This window comes from Aristolochia californica, unplaced genomic scaffold (assembly GCF_029961685.1).
Source record: "Aristolochia californica isolate CCGP_79_NKW_82.1479 unplaced genomic scaffold, dmAriCali1.0.hap1 SCAF_4, whole genome shotgun sequence".
Lineage (NCBI taxonomy): Eukaryota > Viridiplantae > Streptophyta > Magnoliopsida > Piperales > Aristolochiaceae > Aristolochia > Aristolochia californica.
In genome coordinates this window covers 45,597,881-45,608,081 of record NW_027182103.1, presented here as the reverse complement: position 1 = coordinate 45,608,081, position 10,201 = coordinate 45,597,881, and the positions used below count along the sequence as shown (strand labels likewise).

The 10,201-nt window shown below is 38.8% G+C and overlaps 2 protein-coding genes across 4 annotated transcripts; one reads left to right on the top strand and one right to left on the bottom strand.

The window, feature by feature from the left end:
- Positions 1-1,002: 1,002 nt before the first annotated feature.
- LOC137962051 (isocitrate dehydrogenase [NADP]) lies at positions 1,003-6,632 on the top strand. Of its 3 annotated transcripts, none has more exons than XM_068808767.1 (16): positions 1,003-1,168; positions 2,636-2,679; positions 2,781-2,890; positions 3,427-3,464; positions 3,568-3,645; positions 3,742-3,795; positions 3,875-3,976; positions 4,095-4,180; positions 4,278-4,381; positions 4,516-4,584; positions 4,667-4,782; positions 4,863-4,897; positions 5,094-5,236; positions 5,607-5,729; positions 5,811-5,883; positions 6,333-6,632. In XM_068808767.1, the coding sequence occupies exons 1-16, from the start codon at positions 1,120-1,122 to the stop codon at positions 6,336-6,338; spliced, it is 1,230 nt and encodes a 409-aa protein (XP_068664868.1). In that variant the 5' UTR covers positions 1,003-1,119; the 3' UTR covers positions 6,339-6,632. The 3 variants fall into 3 exon arrangements, with proteins under 3 accessions (XP_068664868.1, XP_068664866.1, XP_068664867.1); XM_068808765.1 differs by having other exon boundaries at positions 5,811-5,900; XM_068808766.1 differs by lacking the exon at positions 6,333-6,632 and having other exon boundaries at positions 5,811-5,904.
- A 2,138-nt stretch (positions 6,633-8,770) lies between these two features.
- LOC137963590 (uncharacterized protein ECU03_1610-like) lies at positions 8,771-9,943 on the bottom strand. The gene is made up of 2 exons (XM_068810725.1): positions 9,514-9,943; positions 8,771-9,410 (listed from the first exon to the last, which is right to left on the bottom strand). Exons 1-2 carry the CDS (start codon positions 9,806-9,808, stop codon positions 8,944-8,946), a joined length of 762 nt encoding a protein of 253 aa, XP_068666826.1. The 5' UTR covers positions 9,809-9,943; the 3' UTR covers positions 8,771-8,943.
- Positions 9,944-10,201: the final 258 nt, after the last annotated feature.

The following is a 10,201-nucleotide window of genomic DNA, read 5'->3' as shown; positions in this document are numbered from 1 at the left end:
TGGACATCCCTTGAAATTCACAGTGCTATTGTGCCCAGTTGTTGAATGTAAACAGAAGATTTGGCACCTTGTTTTCTACTTTTGAAAACGATTCATGACAAACAAACAAAAAAAACCAGAATACCAGGGATACGGTCTGTTTGCAATTGCGTTAATCTTTGAGTCGGGTCTCCCCATCACGAACAGACCCCTCCGGGAGAGCGGATTTTTTTGACGTTCTCCTCTGCCTATCGCCGCATACTTTAACTACCTCCGCTGGCCGAAAACTGGAGGTGTCCGCTGTCCATGCTTGGAGATCATTTCCGCAGCCTACCGTACCCATCTTTGCGACTTTCAACTTGAGACGAGTCATAAGGAAAGAAAAAACACACTTGTGAGTTACCGGCGAGTATCCTCCACCGCTTGTTAGCAGTCGCCTTCTACTTCAAATTTCAAAGACGTCCAACTCATTGCCGCAGGCCTGCAATAAATATCCGTCCTCTACGGAGTCGCTCCATTCTTCTTATTTCTTTTTGGCTCCTTCCCCCATGGCTTGCTAGGTGAGAATAACGGGTGGCATCCAGCCGCCGAGCCTTTGATTTCAATACTTTGTTGGAATCCACAAGCTAGCCCGTTTTGCTTGGTTGCACCCCTAGGTGAGATAAGGAACCCATCCAAACCTTGCTCCACATATATCAAATTACTAAATTACCCATGTCTTAGGCTTTATTATACTTTCAAAAAGCTTTGCAAATCACTTCACGCCTGCCTCCACTACCTTTTCAGACTTTTCCCAAGCGCCCTCCCTCCCTCCCTCCATCTTTGTGGGCCCATGAAGAGTAGCAGATTTTCTTAACGATAGATCAAAGATGTCCTACTTTTCTTCCCCATACTTTCTGCGAGGCGTTTTGGTAAATCCAAAATCTGTGCACGTCTATCTCCAAGCAGCCGGTCGAAGTGACCGGCAATTGCCAGTCGGAGTCAGACTCTGCGTGTAAGATATTCGTACCCAGTGTGTTTATTACACGGCTCCCTCGATCGAACTGGAACCTTTTGGAGTCTTTTGTTCCTCATTTTCTCCTTTAGAGGTCCCTCTGGGCTCTGATCTCTGATCTTCTTGTTCTCGTTTTTTCCGCTCAAATGGCTTTCGAGAAGATTAAGGTGGCTAATCCCGTCGTTGAGATGGATGGTGAGTGTTTCACTTTTTCTGTAATTTACCTCCTTCGATCTCAATATAATTCTTGTCGAGAACAATAAAGATTCAATGAAATAGGTTTTATTGTTATTTTTTTATTGCTTTACTCTCGGAATCTGCTTCGTGATGTGAGATCTCGGTTTTGGCCATTGCTGTTGAGATCTGTAGTTTTTCGTGTCACACGATTCGTCTTTTGCTGATGTTTTCATCACGAGAAACTGCATTTGATATCGGTTACTGTCAATTTTCTTTGGTTCTATTAATGTGCGAGTTCGGTCTTGGATAAGCTGCAGTTTATGGCAAAACTGTTTTTTTTTTGCGATCTGTTAAAACATTATTTACGTTCACTCTAGTTGCGTGTGCCGCAGTCTTATATTTTAAGTACTTTTGTGTCGTATCGTTGCTGAAGACTCCATTAGTTTGGTGGTTCTCGTTGATGATTTTAGGCGTAGTCTCTGATTTCTAATACTTTATGCTTCCTTCAGAAATAAAAAGAACTTTGAACTGTTGAACTAAGTACATACGAGATACTGCAATTAAACTGCCACTTTTGAGGAAGATGATGAACACTGAACTGGTAGACAGAGCAGCCAGAATTAGGCTCTCTGAAAATCTAATGGCTATAGTGAATATTGCAGCTCAATACAGATAACGTTATACTTCAAAGGATAGTTCAATTTCAATCTGTTAATTTTTCGTTTTTTGATCTGAAAGTGAAAAATCCTGTGGGGAGAATTTTATCATAGTTACAGTTCTCATCTGACCTAATATTCTGCCAAGGAAGTAAACTATTTTTTTTTAATGATGTTCTTCTTTTTCAACGTCGTTATGCTGAGTCTGTGTTGGATATGTTTAATTAAATCACTGTTGAATTTCTGTTTCTAATGTTTCCGTTGGCTTTTTCTTGCTTTCCTTGCAATTGCATTTTATCTGATGAACAGGATGCAATGGACAAAATTTGTCAATTACTTCTGGTGTCTATAGACTTAGGTAGAGTTGCTATGTGCAGATTGAAGTACATAGTGATAATCTGCTAAGGCTCTGTGGAAGCAGATAATGGATATATTATTTTGTCAGTAGCATACCTCTGCCCTTCTCACTCTTGTTAGGGCAGGGGAAGAAGAGGAGTTTGGTCCTTGACTATTATTATGATTCATTTTCTTGTTTTGTGGTATCTCCTTTCAATAATTGTCATCAGAGATGGTGCCTCTTGTACATAATTTTTGGATCAATTAGGACATACAGACTACAAAAAGATGCATTTTACTTTGTTATTTAATGGTAATGATGAAAATGCTTTCTCGTGTTCACAAGTAGCATCACAATAATAAAATTTTCTACTCTTCAATTTACAATGTCAGATATCTCTTGAAGTATCATTTAGAGGTTTGGAAGAATTGACAGTTAAAAGGCATGTCCAGATTCTCCTGTAACTGTTTTTATAACATTTCTTTTGTACAGGCGATGAGATGACAAGAGTTTTTTGGAGATCAATCAAGGATAAGGTAAATTTATATTTTACTCTTTCATTGAAGGCAGTTTTTTCTTAATTTTTTGTTCTATAGTAAATCAAAGATTGAGATGATATTGTGTCTGCATACTACAGCTCATTTTCCCCTTTTTGGAGTTGGATATTAAGTACTTTGATCTTGGTCTCCCAAATCGTGATGCTACAGATGATAAAGTTACAGTTGAAAGTGCAGAAGCTACACATAAGTAAGCTTCATTTCCCCCTTTTGCTGCTGCTAGTCAATTGTTTCGCTGAACCGTTGACTGTGTCTCCTAGATAACATGAGTTGCCTTCATTTCTATAACACATTTCTTTTTTTTGCATTTTTGCTTCAATTTATACTCTGACATCAATACTGCTCTAGCTATTCAGATTGTCTCAAGTTTTGGCATATTTATATCTCCTCCTGTAATATTTAACAGGGTTTCTGTTTTTATGAATTCTGCTATTATCTTTGCAACCCTACGATGCTTTTTCTTTGTATTGAATCTTATTTGTTTCAATCAGACATGGCAACAAAGAGTCTTCATTTCGCAAATTCTAGCTTCCCATTTTCAGAAGAAGAAAAAAAATGATCTTCTTTTTGAATAGCATACATTGGATTTGAGTGGAACCTTGCTTTTACTTCTTTCTAAACTATATTGAGAATCTCAAAACAATTCAGACGTTCATTTTTCATAATGCACGTTTTGTAATTGACTGTTCAGCAATCAGTATTAATAGATGCTTAATCTTATTGCAGGTATAATGTTGCAATCAAATGTGCAACCATAACTCCTGGTAGTCATCATACAGAACTACTTTTGCCTTTGTGACTAGGCTTAGTTCCTTTTAACAGTTAACAAATTATATATCTGTCTTGTCCCTTGTTTTATGGCTACAGATGAAGATCGTGTGAAGGAATTTAATCTCAAATCCATGTGGAGGAGTCCTAATGGGACAATCAGAAACATTTTGAATGGTCAGATGCACTTGCTGATTCTTGTTTAAAATGATTTCAAGTTCTTTTCTCCAAAATCTCTGCTTAAATTTTGTCGGTCTTCGGAACCGGATGCAGGTACGGTTTTTAGAGAACCAATTATGTGTAAAAACGTCCCTCGTCTTGTCCCAGGTAAAAAAATGGCCTAATTTTCTGTCATTAGCAACTGTTATTCTCTGCTTCTTTATCATTAATTTCCATAATTTTTCAGGATGGACAAAACCCATATGCATTGGAAGACATGCTTTTGGTGATCAATACCGTGCAACTGACACAGTTATCAAAGGACCCGGCAAGCTCAAATTGGTCTATGGTAAGAATTTAATTCTGACATACCTTATGAACATGTGATTGATGGAATACGACTTTTTTTTTTAGTTTTCTTTAGTTTACCTATATGGTAAGTTTCTTGGTGTCTTCTTTTTCATCAGAGGGAAAGGATCAAATCACTGAACTGGAGGTGTTTAACTTCAGTGGTGCTGGGGGAGTGGCATTGGCCATGTATAACACTGATGAGGTTGAAATTGTATCCTTGTCTTTTTATGAGCATTTCAAATCTGAATCATCCCATCTTAATGCGATGCATTTTGTTTCACTTTTTACTGTTCTTGCAGTCCATTAGTGCTTTCGCTGAGGCCTCAATGAGTACAGCATATGAGAAGAAGTGGCCACTTTATCTTAGCACAAAAAATACAATTCTGAAGAAGTATGACGGGAGGTAAGTGAATTGGGAGACATGTTAGTTTATGCTAATGTACAACACTCACCAGATGGTCCTCCTTGGTCTGCTATTTGAAGAATACAAGCAAAAATTTTAGCCTATGAAACAAAATGTTTACTTTATATATGCAGGTTTAAGGATATCTTCCAAGAAGTGTATGAAGCTAAATGGAAGTCCAAGTTTGAGGACGCTGGAATTTGGTAAGCAGTCTTTTTGCTGGCTGGAGAATAATTCAATTCACTATGTGCATGGTTTCTCATGTGCTGTCAACCCAATCCACAGGTACGAACATCGGCTTATTGATGATATGGTTGCATATGCTCTTAAAAGTGAAGGAGGATATGTGTGGGCATGCAAAAACTATGATGGAGATGTCCAAAGTGATTTCTTGGCTCAAGGTTAGCAATTGCAGATTTGTTTGCAGTACTTTGTTACTCGGTGAGGAATTTTATATGTTCTAATCTATTTTCTAAACCAGGTTTTGGTTCACTAGGGTTGATGACATCAGTGTTGGTATGCATTTCTTGCTTGATGCCCTTATCAAATGTTATGTTTTTAATCTATTTTTCTAGAAAAATGCATTTTATAATGTAATCTGGAGGAAAAATGCACTCTACTTATTAGAGCCAAACATGCACGATGAAAATCTTTTTTGTTGAAACAAAGGGTATATGCACCTACTCAACTCTCACTCAATTCTCTTCTCTAGGTTTGCCCTGATGGAAAAACCATTGAAGCGGAAGCAGCACATGGCACAGTGACACGTCACTACAGAGTGCACCAGAAAGGAGGTGAAACCAGTACAAATAGCATTGCTTCAATCTTTGCGTGGTCTAGGGGCCTTTCACACAGGTAAGGTTTTCTTTCTTCTTCTATTTTTCTGCTCCTTCGATTGGATAAGTTTTTTTTTTTTTTTTTTTTTTTCAGAACAATATTTTGACCAAACGATAAACAGATGAACACCAATCAATGGCCAAATGAATTTCAAATCTTGGAACTGTGCCATGCAGTGCAGTTAAATAACGGACAGCAAGTATTCAATTGCAAAATCTGAAGTATTTGCATGGTTGATACTTTTGACACACTTTATGTTCGGCTAAAAAGCTGTCTTGTCTATTGTGTATCTGTTTGTATATCAAGTTAATTGACATTGGTGTATGTCTCTTATCTGTTTTTAAGGTGACAATGGGTGCCTTGAACAAAATTTGTTTCCTTGTGACAGGGCAAAATTGGATTCAAATGAGAGACTGCTGGACTTCACACTGAAATTGGAAGCAGCCTGCATTGGAGCAGTTGAGTCTGGCAAGATGACCAAAGATCTTGCACTCATCATACATGGATCCAAGTACCATAGTAACTGCTTTGTCCTTTTTTTTTTTTGTCTTCCTAATGCTAGGGATTTACTTATTGGTATGATGTTGGACAGGGTTACACGAGATCAGTATTTAAACACTGAAGAGTTCATTGATGCAGTGGCAGATGAGCTGAAGGCCAGATTGGTATGCAAATCCAAATTGTAAAGCCCATTTTCTCGTTGAATTTCCTTCAAAATTATTTAATGCAGTGAATTTTATCATAGTAATCCAAGTGGCAGCCATCTTGTGAACTCAAGCAATGGTTTGTTTTACAATGGATGTCTTCCTTAGCTTGTGCATTTGTTAGTATTAGTCTTTGTTCTTCCATCTATTGTTCGATAATTCCAGAAGCAATGATTGATGGACTAAGTAGATTCGCCTTACGTCGCTTTTGGTACAGATGCTCTCTCGGAATGCTTTTGTAGGTTGTTTGGAAAGTGTAACAGGCTCATATGAACGTGTTTTGCTTTATGCCTTCCCAATTTAAAGTCTAAACTATCATATGTTGATTTAGTTTTGGCTTGTCCATTCTGTTCGTTTCAGTGATAATCAGTGGTTGAGTTATCTTTTGAATGCTTTTGTATTTGTTGCAGGCCTGAGTAGAAGTCGCGAAAGTTTTCAGGTGAAATAATGCTTAAAGTTATGTCGTGCTTAGCTTTAGGTGATTAGCGGCGCACTATTGTTTGTATGCCTCTTTCTCTTCATCTCGGCAGAGGAATTTTGTTGAACAACGGAGTCTTTTTTTCGGTTTGGAATGTTGTAATCTGAAGCAATTTAATACCCCTTGCGATGTTGCATCGCATCATGTGGTGCCAGTCCATCTCCCCTATTCTCGAAATTTCTCGATAAAGAGATCCCACCTGAATAAAAAATCCAACGAAATTTAGACTGCACTTGAATGGGTCTGATTGATTTAAAAGTCAGATCAATTATGAATTATTGGTATCAGAAACCTAAGGCGAAGTTTAATCTTCTTATATAAATGTGTATCTTCCGAGTGTGACCATTGATCCTGTGATTACTACTCAGCATGCAAAGGTCTTTGCTCATTTGCGCCATATAGGGTATCCTCTAATAACATGCCTTACATTGCCACTCATTTTTTTATTTGTGACTGCTGCTTAATACTCTATATTTCATTCTATTGGATACATATTAACAAAAAGGCAAGCCCTTAGTTCATCTGTTGTGCTAAGTGGTCGCAAAGTAATTTGATAGCTGATTTAAATCTTTGGAGATTCGGTTTTTGTGTTTCCGTCGAATCCCTCCTCAAGTCCCGGCTGGGTCTTAAAGTTGAGTCTGTTTCAGTCGAATCGCTTTTAATTCGTCTCAAGTTCGGTTATAGAATCGGTCATGTCTTAAGTGTAAATCGGGAAACTCCTATTGCACTATGATCCCGCTGTTGTTTAATCGTGAACCCCTCTTCTGGCATAAAACAAAAAATGAAGATACCTCAAAGCTTGCCCACATCAACTTGAGTATCATCATAAGCACTAAAAATATAAACAACCAAACTAAGACAAAATGCATACAAGGTAAATCTTCAATACAAATAAAATATGAAGTAAAAATAGTAATTACTTTTTATTTCTCTCTAGTCGATCAGTCACCGATGGTGACAATTTGCACAATGAGCTCTTCGTTGAGGAGAAAAAGCATACAAACTCATATGACAATAGGATTGATAGTTGGCATATGTACCCAACAGACTGCCAACATTCGATCCAATCGGAACTTATAATGACAATTTACTTTCTTGCTGACATTTAAGTTTCCTTTTCACCAAATAACTGAAGTTTCTCTTTATAGACGTTGGAGCCTTGGAGGCAAGCAGTGTCTTAGTACCGATCATTTCAAACCAGCACCCCTGTGGCTTCTCTGTACTTTGCCTACTCATCTTTAACTGACCTATTAGTACCCAACTACGACATGGAAGCCCCCTTGGTCAACTGTCACTCGCAAACGTAGTCCTTGTCTAGGAAAAAGATATGTGGTTGCTCTTAATCAGGAAACAGAATATGATATTCTATATGTTGTTTCAATTACCATTTCGGTATTTTATATCCGTTTCGTTCAATTATTTTTTAATGTATTCCGGTTCCGTTTATTTATCTAGTTAACAAACGGGTAAACAGGTAATAAATAAAAACTATTAAAATTAGAAAAAAATATAACAACATGTTTATAATATCTCAAACAATAAAAAGTCATATAATAACATATAAAATTACAACAATACCCTTACATGATGAGTGAATGGGTAAATGGGCAAAAACGGGTATGGAATATGTGCAATCAGTGTTTGTATTGTTTAATAAAAAGTAAACGGGTAAAACTACTTAGACTACATATACCGGTAAGATTTTTCGTTCTGTTTCCATTCCGTTTAGTAAATGGCAAACAAAAAATCGGGTAATCAGATAAAATTGACATCTCTACTCTTGATTGATCTTATCAAATGCTTAGTTTTTGCTTTAGCCCAGTAAGTACAGTAACTAGTAGTGCATTTAGCTATTACAGAAAATAACTGTAACTACCCTATGTAGCTTGATCCGTAAGTCTACCAAGTATGAATACCAGTACAGTAACCAGTACAATTTGTAAATAGCCTTTACGCCTGTCTTTGTTGCTAGCTCTTTATTTTTTCATAGGCAAGACCTGGTAATCAAACAAGTGAAGTACCTTCGCCTACTGGCCAGGCCAATCACTGTATTTAGTGTACAAATTTTCACATGGTAGGGATAACTTTAAAGAGTTTTTGTCTTCCTTCAACATCAGTAATTGGTGAAGTGCTAGTCCCATAGTTTTTGGATCACAAAAGGAAAGATGAGTTAAAATATCCCCAACAGCATACCATAGCCGTGTAAAGCATACTTAGAGATGGGCATCGGTTTCAATTTTCACCTTGTGAGTCAGTGATGGGAAGGGGAAAAAAACACTCATCTAGTTTCAGATCGGGAATGTGGGGATAAGATGCGGACATAAAACAAGGTAAGGATGGTCGGGGATGTGTCAAGGTGATGGGAAGGGAAAAAAAACAAACTCATCAAGTTTCACAGATATTTACAGGTACATGGGAAGCTGCACAAGGAAGGAAACCCTCTTTAAAGAAAGCGAGTACAAGCATCGATCTAACAAAAATAAAGGAAAACAGAAAAACAGACTTCAAGTGCCGAGTGCACACAGATAGACATGAAAGAAAGCTTAAAGCTCATCTTCTGGAGAGTAAGAAGACGTGCTTCCTTTGATGTTCTGATCGGTCATTTCTTTTGATTTTTCTTTGGCAGCCTCTTCGCTGGAACGGAGCTTCTCCTTAGCCCCGCTAAGAGACTCTCCGGCTTTAGATTTGGCGGTATCCACACTTTCCTCGGCCTTGGACTTGGTGGCATCGTAACCGACCTCTGCTTTCTCTTTTGCCCATCCAGCCTTTTCTTGCCCGGTTTCCCCAACTTTATTCAAGGTCTCATTAGTCTTCACCTTGGCTGCGTCCATGGCCCATTCCGTCTTCTCCTTACTCCCCTCCACCTCCGACTTTGTCGCATCATATGCCTCCTTGACTTTATCCTTGACCCATTCCACCTGTTCCTTTCCCTTCTCTCCTGCTTTCTTCCCCATTTCTATGGCGGCATCCTTGGTTTCCTTGGCCTTCTCCGACAGCTTCTGCCTCGCATCTGTATATGCAGTACAGTTCGGAAAAAAATAACTGATTAGAGTCTAACTCGTTTCTTACTAAAATAGAAGACACGGCTGACTAGTTTTATTTAAGAGTGTTACCTGATGCAACTGTTCCACCATCGTCTTTGAACTCCTCGACAACATCTTCGGCTTTATTGGAAGCATGCTTGGTACTGTCCAGGAAGGTGCTATCTGGGTGTTTGCCAGACTCTTCCTTCATACCGAGGCCTCCCGATATCTTCTCCTTGGCCCAGCCCGTCCACGACGCCGACGATTCATCTTTGCTTTCCTCCTCATAAGCCTCCATAGCATCGACAGAAATTCGTTCAAATCCGCAGGCCGCCAACGACAGAACAAACAGCACCAAGAGAGCAATGCGCACTACACGAGCCATGGGCAGTGTAACACAGAGAAAAAATGTTTGTATTTGAGTAGGAGAGATTTCTGAATTCTGATCGCGAAGAATGCAGGTTGAAGTCTTGGAACCGGAGTCATGCCATATATAGAGAGATGGAGGAAGATGGACGTGGCGTTTCCATGTTAGCGAGAATCGCTGGAAGAGGCACGTGTCTTACTCCATATTCCATTAGTTACCACGCCTTCACTGGCACAACTTCCACTAGTTTGCAGTTTTGCCTCTTTATTCAAGTCGGTCTCTCGAACCCAAGACAGCGACCCAGAAGCAGAGAAAGAGACACGTACACTTCCTGTGCAGACTCTTCCAGAATGCAGCGGTCGGCGTTCATTTACGAAAGTCTTTTTAACCTTTTACTGGCATTGCCACCGT

What these genes read in the sequence shown, in the direction of transcription:
- LOC137962051 (XM_068808765.1), top strand. Translation starts at nt 1,120, where the DNA reads ATGGCTTTCGAGAAGATTAAGGTGGCTAATCCCGTCGTTGAGATGGAT. An exon ending in TCCCGTCGTTGAGATGGATG is followed by an intron (nt 1,169 to 2,635) that starts GTGAGTGTTTCA and finishes TCTTTTGTACAG; the next exon opens with GCGATGAGATGACAAGAGTT. An exon ending in TTTGAGGACGCTGGAATTTG is followed by an intron (nt 4,585 to 4,666) that starts GTAAGCAGTCTT and finishes CCCAATCCACAG; the next exon opens with GTACGAACATCGGCTTATTG.
- LOC137963590 (XM_068810725.1), bottom strand. Translation starts at nt 9,808, where the DNA reads ATGGCTCGTGTAGTGCGCATTGCTCTCTTGGTGCTGTTTGTTCTGTCG. An exon ending in TGGTGGAACAGTTGCATCAG is followed by an intron (nt 9,411 to 9,513) that starts GTAACACTCTTA and finishes CTGCATATACAG; the next exon opens with ATGCGAGGCAGAAGCTGTCG.